Below are 15560 nucleotides of genomic sequence, written 5' to 3' on the forward strand. Positions count from 1 at the left end.
TTGATAGAACTCAATTAGCACATGTAAAAGGATAGTAAGTAAGCTATCAAATATTATGTGATTCAACTTACGTGAGAAGTGAGATCCGGGACTCAAATATGCATCAATAAGCAAGATAGGGTCCTTGCCGCAAACAGACTCGATTTTAAACTCATGGCCACCATGATTTAACATAGCCATCGTGTTCCATTGGAAATATAGGTGAGCAAATGGGTAAGTCCTACTTAGAACCAAATGGAATCAAACCCGAACTGGTCTTGAACTAGTCCTATCCAATCTGTTACAGGGTAGGGTCTGGTTCCAAAGGTCTAGGGGTTTATCCCACTCAAAATAAACCTCAAAATATTTTTAAGGACGTGAAGATTTGAACCCAATCACCCATGGTTACAAAAGTCATGGTCTCATTAGACCATTGAGTTACTAAAGTGATTTTATAATTTGTTTTTATTTTAATACAAGGTGGTGTGGAGTGTCTTGCTATAATAATAATGTAAAAGGTAATATTTACAAAATTTAAATTATAATGACAAATTTTAAATCATATATTAATATATTATGATAATCTATATATTAAATTAATTAATTTAATCAATAAAGATAATATAAGTTTTAAACTATATATTGTCATTATTGAATATCAAGTTTCCAAACAATATTTTTTGTTTTTTTTTTTTTAAGGAGTAAAGAAAGAACAAGTTTTACAGGTAGCCCTAGAACTGACCCCAAAACCACATCGATGCCAAAACCAACCCCAAAACTGACTTTCATAGGATAGGTTCTGGTTTCAAAAACTTAGAACTGAGCCCTATAGGGTAGGTTCCAGGTTTTGCCATGAAGCCAAACTGAATCCACCCATGCTCACCCCTAATTGAAAACACCCTGATCAAAAGACAGATTTGTTCTTCAAGTTCAACCTTTATTGGTTAGTATCCCCGTGGCTCGGTAGGAAAGAGGAAATACTAGTCGAGGAGACCATCCAACAAAGTTGGTTCAACTTAACAAGGATGGGGAGGTGATCAAATCTGATATATATCTACGATGGTGATGGGAAGTAGGGGCTATAGAAATTGTTCTGTTTCCTCAACCAAGACTCGTAAAATTTAAAGTTTGGTCCAATACGTAACCATTGAATCAAACCATGCAACAAAAATCTACAAAAAACAAGTTGTAACCACACATCTGAACCCTGAAGACAATGCTTGAATGCAAAAAAAAAAAAAGTAATCAAGATGGGCTCAACACCCCAAGATACACAATGAGAAGTCTAGGGAGTTCTTTGTTATTATTCTTCTGTGGCAGCCACTTCTGTCTCGGAAAAGTAATCGTGCCTGGAAGAGATGATGAGACATCGTGTTAGAATTGCTAGACTCAGCTTGGACTCAAAAGAAAGCAAAGAGAGGAGAGATGAAAACACAACCACATTCTCAACTAGTCAGCAGATTGTGCAGACTGGACATAGATGATAAAAAATAGCAGTTTAATTGATCAGTCATGGGCGTCTCAATGGTACAGAGGTTTCAACCAACCTAACCACCTCTTGGGTTGGCCTCGGGTCAATATTCCCAAAGGATGATCCTGAACATCCAGATTGATAACATCTTTTGATTCATGCCATTGCATACAACCATTCTCTTTGACTGGCCAAAAGAATGAGACTGGCTAGTAACATTATTCATCCCAACCTGCAATGTTCCAGTCCACCCCTAAAACCCCACCTAAACTGATGAGTTTAGGAACAGAGAAACTCTCTATCCTACAGGTTCTACACTATGATTCCCACAATCCAAGATGAATAGCATGAAATGATATGTAGCTTACTGAATTTTGCGTGTCAGTTGGTAAAGCCCTGTCCCAGCCATTGCAACATTTACACTGAAAAGGTTCCAGTTTTTCTGCAATCCCAATATTATTTACACAAATGATTAGAACTAACTGCAAGCCACAACCCAATGAATTTTACAGAGTAAAACTCGAGAAAAAATAGCATAAAATGAATTAGAACATCTCTTCCTTATGGTATCAAGATTGTGTTCCAGGGATATAATATATAACTGTGACAACACCACAAAGAGGTTAGAAAATAAACCAGAACGATATCTATTGAAAATGTATGGTTTGTGCATTATGCTCCTTTTCCTCCACATTCTGGTAATACCATGAAATATAAAAGATTGACCTTGAACCAAATCAGAAATTTATAAACAAGCTGATAGCTATATAAGCATATGCTACTGGAGCTTAAAAGTGCTCACAACATTCAATTTTCTTGATACATGGGGTGGGGGAGAACATTGAAGCCAGAATTGTTGGGGTGGTGGAGAGAATTCCTCTAATATAGCCTGAATTTGTTGAACTTCCTTCCTTAACATGCAAATTTAAGAGTACCCAAAACATTCAAAACAAGAATACACTACTCCCTTCCCCACAAAAAAAGGAAAAGAAAAAGAAAACTGTTAAATTTATTTTCACAAATGACCTACCAGAATATCAAATTTCCACTTTGACTAGCTTATTTTCCATTCTTATCAGCAATGATATTAAAATGATTTATTTTATTATTGTTGATAAAAAATGAAATATCCATCTAAGTAACAAGTGCAGAAAACTTCCCTCAAAAATGAAAAGAAACATATGGCAAAACAGAAACAACCACCAAAGCTGGCCCTTGTATCTACATGCATTACATATATTACCTCGACAATTTCATCTCTCAAACACAGTTGGAAGGGTAGTGTGATGCAGACTGACCAGCATCCCCTGCAGTTTGCTAACACAGGGTTCAGACCAAAACTCTACTCTCAGACCAGAAACTTCTGGTCTAATCATATGGTCCCAAGACCCCAATTTTGTGATACATAGTCAGAGACCCTTCATGTTCCCCAAAGTTCCTGCCTTAGATGCAACACACCATGGATGGAAGTATGGATATTTGTCAAATCATGTTAATCTTTATCTGTTTATTCAGTGCTAAGTTTTGTTGAATTAGGTATATATTTACTTCAGTTAATTTACTAAACTGAGTTTCACACCTAACATAAATTATCAATAAATGCTATTAGGAAAAAAAAATACAATTAGGTGCTGAAACTTGAATATATGCAATACCTAAGCAGGAATGCTCCATTGACCTCGTGAATATGGTTTTTCAACATATTATCAAATTTTTAATTGCCATTGAGTTACAAACCTACAATTTCATTCATTAGCTCTTTTTGCTATTGATGTTACATTTTTTTTATGCCAATAATGAAATGCATCTAAAATATGAGCTACTGTCCTATATTTTACCAAGCACTTGGCCTATTGACCTATAAAATTAATATGGGATAATGTTACAAATAGAAAACAAGCTAGTTAGTAAACATTTGACCTTTGCCTTTTGGTGCTTCAGTATGATGCCCAATATAACTACTTTTTGAGTGTGGTGCCATCTATAACTAGCTTAAATTTGTGTGTGCCGATTCTTGCCCAAGGAGTGTACTGAGGTCCCTTGAAACTTTGATCATGAATTACGAACATGAAACTCCATATAACTATAAACGATAGTGGGGAGGAGCGGGAGGAAGTGAAATCCCATTGAAACCTTTGTGCTTTGCTGTTTTGCTTAGCATAGTAATTTTGAGTAAACTAGACCCCCCATATTCTCTCTGTTCATGAATTTTGAATACGTAATTTCAAATATATTTTAATGAGGAAGTAGCGGAGGGGCCCCTGCGTTGCAGGGGCTTGCAAAAGGTAAATTATTGTAGAAGGGAAAAAAGAATTTGAAGAAGTTAATTTTTTTGGAAAAATTAACAGCATTTTAATTAATTTAATTAATGATGATTCATTAATTACAGTATTTATTAATTAGCAGTGCCTATTATTTAACAGTATTTAATATTAATTAGCAGTATTTATTATTATTTAACATGCAGTATTTATTGTTAAGCAGCAGTATTTAATAGTATTTATTAGTAACAGTATTTTATTAATTACTGTATTTATAAATACAGTATTTTATTCAAATCCGAGCGGACTCGGATCGGATTCAGGTGCATATTTTTAATAATCGGATCGAGGTTCAGATTTTGCTGAATTTGATCCAAATCCGATCTGATTACAGCCCTATAAATAAGATGATATAATATGATCTCTTTACACATGTTGTCTCAGCACACGAATAGGGCTGTCAATGGGTTGGGTCCAACCACCCGATGGACCCAAACCGATTGGGCCAGTTCTGGTTCTAGGAACTAGAGTCAACGGGTCAGTTCCGGGTCCTGATATAGTGTCCCGATTATTATTGGTTTGGAACCGGTTCCACCTAGTCACGAAGTGGTCCAGACCTGAACCGAGCTATATACATAATATATATAATATTTAATATATATATTAAACATATATATTTATTTATTTATTCTAATCGGGTCTATCGGGTCAGACCCGATTGTCCCGAGAATCGATCGGTTCAGTTCTAGGTCTAAAAATTATAGACCCTATCAGGTCCAGGTCCTCGGTATTTCATGTCGGGTCGGTTTCAATTCTAACTGATCCCGACCCAGACCCAACCTGTTGACAGCCCTGCACACAAGAGAGAGAGAGAGAGGTTATAACTTATAAGAGAAAAAGGAGGGACTCGGTGAGGAGCACATCCTGTTTGAGAAGCTGAATAGTGGACTTCTCTTCGCATGTTGGAAGGGGAGCCACGTGCAAAATAATAGATATTACTCGCACGCACACTTTATAACCCACACGTGGGAATACCGTTTTCTCAATGCTGAATGCATCCACATATCCCCAGAGAGAGAGTTGGTTCCTCTGCATGGGCAGATTTTAAAGTGGAGGGTACAAGCTCTTACATCTTGGCAAAAAAGATTAAAGGGATCAAAGAGGTGCTGAAATCTTGGAAAGTGGACCTTCAAGGAAAAACGGAAGTGGAGAAAAGAAAGTGCCTAGAGGTAATTAAAGAACTGGATTCGGCTGAAGAAGTGGGACCCCTTAGAGAAGAAGAAAGAAGGAAGAGACTTCTAGCCAAAGTGACTTTAGACTCATTAGCTTACAAGGAGGAGTTAAAGTGGAGGCAAAGAGCCAAAGTTAAATGGCTTAGAGTGGGAGATAAAAACTCCAGTTTCTTTCACAAAATGGCAAAAGCAATGAAAAGAGTAAATCAGATTGAGAAACTTGAATGTGGAGAGCAAGTGGGTGAAGACTGGACAGAAATGAAACATAGTCACTGGTTTTTCCTCAGAGTTGTTCAAAGAAAACTGGGCAAGAAGGCCCTTTCCAGAAGAGCTTAATTTCAAAAGTCTTTCGGTGGATCAGCAGAGGGAGTTAGAAGCGCCCTTCACAGAAAATGAGATATGGCAGGTAGTTAAAATCTGGGAACTGAAAAATCCCCAGGGCCGGATGGTTTGACTAACACTTTCTATAAATGGTGCTGGGAGGGGGTGAAAGGGGACCTGTTGAAGGTGTTCCATGACTTTCACCAAAATGGATCATTGGTTAGAAGTTTGAACAGCACTTTCATCTCCCTTCTAAGGTGGAAGGTGCAACAAACATTAAAGCCTTCAAGCCAATTAGTCTGCTAAACAGTTTTTATAAAATTCTTCCCAAAGTCCTAGCAGAAAGAATGAAGGTCCTTAGTGTGATCAAGGAGAATAAGTTTGTGTTCGTGCCTGGTAGACAGCTGTTGGATAATGTGTTGGTGGCAAATGAGTTGATTGACTCAAGAATAAGAGAAGGTAAACCAGGGCTGCTTTGTAAGCTGGATTTGGAAAAAGCATATGATCATGTAAACTGGAAGTGTTTGGACTTGGTGCTAAAGAAAATGAACTTCGGACAGAAGTGGAGAAATTGGGTTAAGGAATGTATTTCCTCTCCAAAGTTCTCAGTTTTGCTTAATGGGCAACCCATGGGATTCTTCAAAAGTTCTAGAGGATTAAGACAAGGGGATCCCCTCTCCCCTCTTCTGTTTATGTGCAGAAGGTGGGGGTTGTGGGTCTATGGAGGGGTTTTGAGGTCTTTCCGGGTGGGGAAAGTGTTCAGATCCTACAGTTCACCGATGATACTCTGTGTTTCATTGATGCAGATGTTGATCAACTGAAGATTCTCTTGGGGGTGCTTAGTTGGTTTGAAGTGGTTTCGGGTTTGAGAGTAAATTGGACCAAAAGTAGACTGATTTCATTGGGCAAAGTGGAGAATCTTGAAGAGCTCACAGAGATTTTACCTGGTCAGATTGGATATATGCCTATTTCCTATCTTAGCCTCCCTCTTGGAGCTAAATGTACCTCTACAGTGGTGTGGGATTCGGTGGTTGAGAGAGTGGAGAGGAAGCTTATGTCTTGGAAATCCAATAAACTGTTGCTGGGGGGCAGAATCACATTACTAAAAAGCTCACTCTCTAATCTTCCAGCCTACTTTTTAACTTTATTCCCAATTCAAGTCAAAGTAGCCCAAAGAATTGAGAAAATCCAGAGAGACTTTCTTTGGAGGGGTTGGGAGGAGGAAACGAAATTTCATCTAGTTAACTGGGATCAGGTATGTGGCCCTAAGGAGAAAGGGGGGTTGGGGATCAGGAAGCTAAAGTTGTTTAATAAAGCTCTCTTGGGAATATGGATTTGGAGATTTGAGAAAGAAAAAGATAGATGGTGAAGGAAACTAATTGCAGCAAAATATGATACTGACAGTGGAGACTGGGTAACCACTGATCAATTGAACTCTTTAGGCTGCTCTCTGAAAAAAAGTCATGGAAGTTCTCCCTTGGATGAGTAGTGGTCTAATTCCAAAGGTTGGGAATGGAAATAGGTTGCGGTTCTGGAAGGACACTTGGTGTGATAGTACACCTCTGGCTGAAGTCTTCCCTCAGCTGTTTCAGATTGCGGAAAATCAGAATGGATCAGTGGCTAGTCAGTTTGAAGTGAGTGGGGGCACTATTACTTGGAGCCCTTCTTTTAGAAGGTCATTTCAGGACTGGGAAATTGGGAAAGTTGCTGAGCTCTTGGGGTTGCTTTACAGGCAGTTCATTGACACGTCTCCTGAGGACTCTTGGAACTGGAAGTTTAGTGTGGATCATGGTAATTTCTCGGTTAGCTCTTTTGCGGGGGTTCTGAATGAAGCTGTGTATCCAAAAATTCCAGCTGAGAAAATTTGGAGACCTTCTGTGCCTTCAAAGGTGAATGCTTTGGTTTGGGTTGTGTCTCTCAATAGATGCCTTACGAAAGATTCCCTGGTTAGAAGGGGTGTTCAGATTCAGGACCAGCAGTGTATTCTTTGTGGAAATATGGAGGATGATGGCAGGCACCTATTCATTCACTGTTCGGTTACAGCTGCAATATGGAACCACTTTTTATCGGGGGTAGGGCTGCAATGGTGTATGCCTTATTCAGTTCTAGACATGATACGGAGTTGGGAGCTGAAGGGTGGTTCAAAATTGGAGGAGTGCATTTGGAGTGTCCTGCCTGCAGCCATCTAATGCACAGTCTAGACGGAAAGAAATAGAAGGATCTTTCAAAATAAGGCCTCTAGCATAGATTGCTTGATTGCCTTTACTTTTGGCAAGCTAGTCTCCTGGGTGGCTGCGGTGAAGGACCTTCAGGCTTCAGTCCTCTGTTCTCATCTGAGATCTAGGAATTTTCTTGAGTTATGATGTATTGTAGTTGTTAAAGTGAGTTTTGGCTCCTTGTCTTAGGGGCCTTGGTTGTAATCTGCCATTTTTGGCTATTTGAATAAAATTTTACCTTATCTTTTATCTTTTATCGAGAGAGAGAGAGAGAGAGAGGAAAAACTAAGAATAATGTCTCCTTCAAGTCCTCGTGTTTAGGTGCCTTGGGTCTGATGTCTAGCATGGTTTTATAAGGAGGTCCAAAGCCATCTAACTCTTGCTCTGTTATGGGCCCGGGCGTAGGATCTCGCCACGGGTTGGTCCACGGGGAGAACCTCTAGTTTCCCCTTGCCCCTCCCTTTGCGTGGTGACCCTATCGTGGCGACCTAAGGGGTGATTTGTCCAAGAGATCACCCTAACTTTCCTTTACTCTTCTCTCTGACTGAAATTTTTGGATAGCTTTATTCAATAATAGTGGCTCCTTAAATAGGAGATTACAAGAGTCCTGCTCTTAGGGAGACTCCTTGCTGAATAGGGAGACCTCCAACTCTATCTTGATAAGACAAGACTGATGAGATAAGATAAGTCTCTCTTAATCCTAATCTAATAAGATAAGATAATCTCTCGTAATCCTAATCTAATAAGATAAGTCTCTCTTAATCCTAATCTAATAAGATAAGATAATCTAATCTACTAACTTAATAAGATAAGAATAACAAGATAGTCTAATCTAATCTGCTGAATGGATAAGACTGTTGCTGCCGAATTGGATAGGATGAGAACATCGGATCATTGCTGTTGTTGCTCCCAATACGCATCCACATCATTACTCCCCTCTTGGACTACGACCTTGTCTTCAAGCTCGAGTTCAGGATGGGTGTCGGGAAACACCGTCAAAGGAATCCCGGATAGGTGGAATGACTTTGCCCTCCTGGATCGGGTTCCAATGAAGAGGGTTCATCCTCATCTTCCTCTTGTTTCACCAGGAGGCAGAAAAGTCTCTTGCACTTGTGCCCTGCTGAGTAGAGTTCATCGCAATTAAAACATTGTCCCCTCGCCCTGCGTTCCGCCATCTCAGCCCTGAACAAGTGCTTAATAGGGGTGCAATGACGTCGCTCCCCACACTGGATGCTGATATGGAATTGTTGCTCGTCTGTGGCTTCCGTTCTTGGCTGGCTGCTGAATATGGAGCCATTCCGAGTGGTTCTGGGGATGCCCATGCTAATGGAGGCCGCCCCATACTGAAGGTTCCGCGGCTGAGTTGTAATTTGCGTTCGAAGGCGCGAGCTATATTCTTGGTTGTAACCAGGTTGGGGGGATTCTGCATTTCCATGTCCACCCGCAGGGGTTCTGCTAACCCAACGATGAACATGTCTACCTGCTGGTCCGGTTGCACTGAAGATGCCCTCGCGAGGAGGGTCTGGAACTGGCGCTGGTATTCTGCCACCGTGTCGGTTTGTTTAAGGTTAATCAGCTCACCTAAGGGGTTGCTTATCAGTGAAGGCCCAAATCTAAGAAGGCAGTAGGACTTGAACTGGGTCCAACTAAGCCCAGGTTGTTCCTGTACTAATCGATAGAACCAGAGTTGCACTTCCTCTGTTAGGTGAAAGGCAGTTAAGCTTACCTTATCCCGATTGTCTGTCCGTTGATTTCGAAAAAACTGCTCGCACCGGTACAACCAGCCCAAGGGATCTCCGTTGTCGTTGTACGACGAGAATTATAACCTGCTGTACTTGGGGATGAATGCGGCCCCCTGGTTGCCGAACTGTTGTTCGTCGGAAGCCTCCGACAGATTTGTTCAGTGGCCGCTAGTGGCTGTCACACCTTCTGTGTTCCTCTCTTTGCTAGAAAGGAATAACTCCATCAAACGTCGTAGCTCCTGACTTCGTCCTTGATTTCCCGTACTTCCGAGCTGGTCTCCATGAGCCGGTGCGCGAGTTCGTGGACCCTGGACGACAGCTGCTCTAGATCACCCATGACGCGTTGCTCTGATACCAAAATGTTATGGGCCCGGGCGTAGGATCTCGTCACGGGTCGGTCCACGGGGAGAACCTCTAGTTTCCCCTTGCCCCTCCCTTTGCGTGTTGACCCTATCGTGGCGACCTAAGGGATGATTTGTCCAAGAGATCACCCTAACTCTCCTTTACTCTTCTCTTTGACTGAAATTTTGGATGCCTTTATTCAATAATAGTGGCTCCTTAAATAGGAGATTACAAGAATCCTACTCTTAGGGAGACTCCTTGCTGAATAGGGAGACCTCCAACTCTATCTTGATAAGATAAGACTGATAAGATAAGTCTCTCTTAATCCTAATCTGATAAGATAAGATAATCTCTCGTAATCCTAACCTAATAAGATAAGTCTCTCTTAATCCTAATCTAATAAGATAAGATAATCTAATCTACTAACTTAATAAGATAAGAATAACAAGATAGTCTAATCTAATCTGCTGAATGGATAAGACTGTTTCTGCCGAATTGGATAGGATGAGAACACCGGATCATTGCTGCTGCTGCTCCCAATACGCGTCCACATCATGCTCAATCTAGGTTTAACTCTTACTCAAGAAGACATTAGATATCTTTGTCTTCTTTGAAGATGGAAGCATTTTCTCTGCATAGATTCTTTGAAGATGAAAGCATTAGATATCTTTGGTTTCCTGGCATACACATACTAATGCAAAACATAACGCTATGCAAGCTCAGTATTCTTTTATTTATTTTTGATAGTTGAAGGATAATTTTATTAATCAAAAGATTGGGAAATTACAAGCAACCCAAGGAAAGGCAAGAGATGCAACCCCTCCTTTAAAAAGACCACAGATTCTCAAAGCTAATCAAAGTACAAATTACAAGGCAGCCCAATATAAGGACTCCTGAGAAGCCCCTTGTTTAGCAAATGAATCAGCCAAAGTACTTGCTGTTCTGCCCACCAATTGAATTCTGTCATACTTCTAGTCAGCCATTTAACCTTTTTGAGAAGGTCCCTGTAGCACCAAATGACAAAATTCGGGTCCAATAGGCAATAGCCACCTTAGAATTACCTTCAATTAGTGAATTATCCACCCCAAGCTGGTTCGCAAGCTGGTTCCCTTGCACAGCAGCTAGTAACTCAGCCCTTGTAGAATCTCTTATTTCCACTGGTCCTGCAAACAAGGATAAGATGTTGATATCCTTCTCTCTCAAAACCCCTCCTATCTATTAGGTCCTATGTTACCCTGACTACTCTCATCAAAATTCAGCTTAACAAAACATTCCTAAGGAGGTGCCCACACTAGTTTAATTCTATTCTTCTTAGAAGAAGTATTAGCCACTGCTAACCAGCTCCTCCAAAGATAATAAATGAATAAACATCAAAGATCTTTAAAGTTTTCAACGAATGAATTGCCTTTGTCAGAATTCATTCCTTGACTTAAGAAAGGCTCCTTTCCTTCTCTTGAAAAAAATTGGCATTCCTTTCTTCCCAAATAGTCCATAAAACAGTTGTTCTGATACATCTCCACATAATTCTCCCTCTTTTTGTGGGCCACCCAGATGGGTTAAACATATTTACTTCAGATGACAGGTTCCACCTACACCCAAACAAAACAAAAATCCAATTCCAAATAGCTGTAGCAAAGGAACAAGATATCAGTAAGTGGTAAGAATCCTCATTTTGAGCTTGTAATTTCTCATATGAAACAATAATCATGCTACCCAACTTTTACTCTATTCTATCCTACTCTCATATGTAATGGCAATGCTAGGCCTGATTCTAACCTTTAATTCTGACTTCAACCTAACCCATAGCCAGCCTTTCCTTAGTTGTCCATTCTAATCATCAAAGACTTTCAGATCTCACCCTACTACAGCCCTAACTGTTGCCCCCAGAATCTTTAAATTGAGATATCCTACATCACAAATCTTACTCAGGGGGGAGAATTATTTGGAAAATTTATGAATTTTAATCAGAAATCAAACGCTCAAACATACTCTACATTAGCAAATGATTGGCTGGATGACTTGCTGAGAAATTGGAAAAGGGATAGCTAACTCTGCCCAGTTTAAGAGGGTTCCAGGACCTCCCCCCCCCCCCCCTGGATTCATAAAACTGAATTTTGATGGCAGTAGCATAAGGAATCCAGGCTGTCTGGTATTGGGGGAGTTTTCAGGAATGAGGAAGGGAATATCTTAGCCATGTACTCAGTCCCAATTGGAGAAGGTGACTCTCTCAGGGCTGAGATTTTTGCAGCTTTGGAAGGAATCCAAAGAGCAAGACATTTGAACATCAGAAGGCTGGTACTCAAAGGTGACTCAGAGGTGGTGGTGAGATGGCTAAAGGAAGACAACATTGGTACATTTTTATGTTTAGGAGGTGGCATCTCGCACCTTCCCAGGGGTCTGATTATGTAATTTCTTTCTGATTAAATGGAAATATGATATTTTATCTATAAAAAAAAACTACATCAATGAAAGGACTGCTAAATATGCAATTTAATGATTTAATGGCAGGCTAGGGACATTGAGATGAAATACAGCTGGGTGAAGAGGACTGCTAACTCACTTGCTGACGGGTTAGCCAAGCAAGAGGTGAACAGGGATTCTTTGTTTTGGGCTCATTTCTAATTTTCTTTTCTTTTGTAATTTGCTTGTGGGGGAGTTAAGACAGTTTACCCCCCCCCCCCTTTCTTTTCTTAAATTTTAATAAAGTTACTTGTTATTGATAAAAAAAAAATGATTGCCCACGGAATCTTTAAATTGAGATATCCTACATCATAAATCTTACTCAAAGAGGGGAGGAGTATCAAGAAAATTTATGAATTATGAGTTCTTTAATCAGAAAGCAAACATTTGAACATATTCAAGCAGTTGAACATATCTCTACATTAGCACATACTTGGCTGGGAGTCAATCAATAGTTACATCAAGAAAATGTTGGAAAGAGTTATCTGAATCTAGAAGATTGTTCTTGGAAAACATAACATTATGATAATCAGATTTCCTAGTGCAGGTCAATGAATTATACCAAATTTGCCTATGTCATGAAGCAGAAAATGTTTCTTAACTAGTCAAGTTTTCTTCTGAAAGAAAAGAGCACAAAACATTACAAGTGATATACAATATAAGCTTGTTTTACAATATTTATCAGGAGAACAAATGAACAATTAATAAGAGTAGGATCCGGAATTATGGGATGGGAGTATGGAAACAAGAATATTGCAAATACTTTGTTAAAAATATCTGAATAGCACTAGTCATACTTACTGGTGTAATTACTGTGCTGTAGCGTGACCAGATAAGTCCAGTACATGTAACCGCTGGAAACCATAACGAAGAGATTTGCCATTAGTTTCTCATTAAACCAAGGCGCTTAGATAACAGAAAACAAAATTTTTGTGAGAAGGACCTGACCCACTCATTGAAGAAACATTGAATGGCACATACCAATTTGCTGAGGGTAAGAAAGCTTTTCTGGTGGTTTAGAAAAGTCGGCAACATTTGCTATGCTGATACCCCATTTAAAGGTTGGAGCCCAGAAGTGAACTACAGTTAGGAAAAGTGTAATCTCATGCATACAGACAGGAAGAGAGAACAAGAAAAAATAATATATAAATATACTAAATATAAAACACAGAATGAATTCCTGAGATTTGGACCATTCAATGAAACCTCTCTATGTTTCTAGGCCTTTACCAAGATTCGCCTTTGGTGGCCTCATGGAGGTGGTTACCATAAATGTTGGGAAACCAAACGATATTTTGTTAGCTATTTTGGAAAGCAATATAGTGGTCCCAATTATACATTGTCAGGATTCAGTTTTTGCTCAGATGTGTCTCCATGAAATCACCAGATGTGAAAAATAAATATGACCTAAAAGAAAACTTCAATACCACCATATTTTTTTAGAAAGGTTTCATAGCATCTAGAATTATATTTCTCTGTTATAATTATTATAATTTTTGTCAACTATCTTCTTAATTTATCCATTAAACAAAAGATAAGAAATATGAACCTTCTTTTTTGGATTCAAGTTAACAACGTTTAGACCCACAGCTTTGTCATAACTTATGAGACATCCAAAATTACCTACAGAGACCACCATATACACCTGCTGCGCTAGTATGTAGTGTAATGTCTTTGTATTAACTACTAAATGCTAAATATCCAACTTATAATTAGTATACAACAGTTTCCTTTAAGAAAAGTAGTGTATTGAAAAACAAAAAATTACAACCCACTAAACCTGCTACAGAAAGCTGTGCACCTCAATACCAAAAGTATACATCAGTTTGTTCTTTGGTAATTACAAAAAGTATATCAGAAATGAAAAAAAAAAAAAAAAAGAACTACAAGGGGGTGTCCCCAAAACATCTATTCACTGCTACCCACGAGTATGTTCTACCCCATAGAGACTGAATTCTGCAAGTTTCCCCTACCTTCAGAGATTTTGGAATTTCTTTCCAACCAAACAACAAGCCTCTATTTCCATTTGATTGATCAAAGTCCACCCTAGCCTTCAGCCTTCCTTTGTAACCAGACATTCCTTCTTAACCAGCTCAACCCCCCTATAAACCTCTTCCAGATTTTCAGATTCCCTGACATATAGCTTCTTCACAAAGATATGACAGGAATGAAGTGGTATAATTTACCTCCTTCACAAATAGACCAAGAAATTAAATTCAAGACAATTTTTTATCAAAATTTTGCAAAATTTCAAGACCCAATCAAATTTCCAAACTTTTTGAAACAGTCATAAGATAAGAATGTTGAGATTTTGGCAAAACCTAAATCTTTGATCTAGATTAAAAGGTTCCAGTATGTTATACAGCTTGACAGTGAACCTTGATTTTTACCAAACCTGAATGATGTTATCTATTCAAGAAGGAAAATCTTGCAAAATATCTTCTATCAATCTATCATGAGTGGAGTTTCCAGCATTTCATCTTAGGATTTAAAGATTCAAGTTTATAATTACCTAAAATTGAATGTACCTGGTTTTTACCACTGGAGATACTGAATACAGGAGTACGACTTTTGTAGCATTACTATTATATTTTTGGCCATGTCAATACTATGGGCTAATCATCATCCAGTTCCATAAATTCGATAATTTTTTTTTCGAAATGTTTCTATAAAAAAGCTTGCATCTTTGAGCGGAATCGTTGATTTATATTACCGACACCCACTTCCCTTCGCATTCGTTCAATTAACTCGAGCAAGGAACAAGTGAAAAACCCTTAACTATGAGTCAAAAAAGCATATTAGAGATCAACCTCTCGATCGATAGGACAAGATAAATCAGCAAAAGACTGTAGTGGCTAGTAGAGTTTAAAGCAATTGATCTGTAACCAAAACTAAAAGATACTCACCCAAAATAAAAGGTAAAATGAAAAAAATGGTCGGAGAATATAACCAAAAAAAAAAAAAAAGCAGTAGATTAACATTGAGGGAGAATTAAAGAGAAGTCAACAGACTGGTTTTGGGGCCGGCCGGGTGGTTCCAGAGAGCTTGAAGCTTCGAAGCCGCCATGAAATCTCTGTTCTCTCCGTATCTTCTCTCCCGCCACCGTGATTGAGCGAAGTTTCACGGTCCACCAAACAAAATTTCCTTTCGATAATCACCTACTCTTTATAGTTTATAACCAACCCATGTTCTTATTCTTGTCAAAAAAAACCAAAAAAAAAAAAAGTTGATGTCACACATGGCGCCTCACATCGATCTCACAGACACATCCGTCTGTTGAAAACATCTATGTGTTATTATTTACGGAAAATATTTACTATGCACGGTGAGATATACCAGTAAAATCGTTAAAAGTTTGTAAATTATCAATGTTAAAGGCTCCTTTTAGCGGTGGATAATAAAGCCACGTCGCCCATGTTCAACGGAATGTTGGTGATTATTCCGCATGTTCCACATCATAGTATTGATAAGTCTCCACCGGACGATCCTAATCGTCGCTTTAAGTTGTAAATTGTCAATGTTAAAGGCTCATTTTG

General features: G+C 39.0%; 1 protein-coding gene across 1 annotated transcript; it reads right to left on the reverse strand.

The window, feature by feature from the left end:
- Positions 1-1094: 1094 nt before the first annotated feature.
- LOC148875205 (mitochondrial pyruvate carrier 4) lies at positions 1095-15328 on the reverse strand. The gene is made up of 5 exons (XM_088964283.1): positions 15036-15328; positions 13006-13104; positions 12826-12878; positions 1819-1892; positions 1095-1328 (listed from the first exon to the last, which is right to left on the reverse strand). Exons 1-5 carry the CDS (start codon positions 15088-15090, stop codon positions 1283-1285), a joined length of 327 nt encoding a protein of 108 aa, XP_088820409.1. The 5' UTR covers positions 15091-15328; the 3' UTR covers positions 1095-1282.
- Positions 15329-15560: the final 232 nt, after the last annotated feature.

This window comes from Nelumbo lutea, chromosome 1 (genome assembly GCF_056320005.1).
Source record: "Nelumbo lutea isolate HS-2025 chromosome 1, American lotus-T2T, whole genome shotgun sequence".
In the NCBI taxonomy this organism is placed as follows: domain Eukaryota; kingdom Viridiplantae; phylum Streptophyta; class Magnoliopsida; order Proteales; family Nelumbonaceae; genus Nelumbo; species Nelumbo lutea.

Bases quoted from the DNA above. Each gene is read 5' to 3' on its own strand.
- LOC148875205 (XM_088964283.1), bottom strand. From the start codon at position 15,090: ATGGCGGCTTCGAAGCTTCAAGCTCTCTGGAACCACCCGGCCGGCCCC. The intron at 12,879-13,005 runs GTATGTGCCATT...TATGGTTTCCAG, and splicing joins TTCTTACCCTCAGCAAATTG to CGGTTACATGTACTGGACTT. The intron at 1,329-1,818 runs GTAAGCTACATA...CATCTCTTCCAG, and splicing joins CAACTGACACGCAAAATTCA to GCACGATTACTTTTCCGAGA.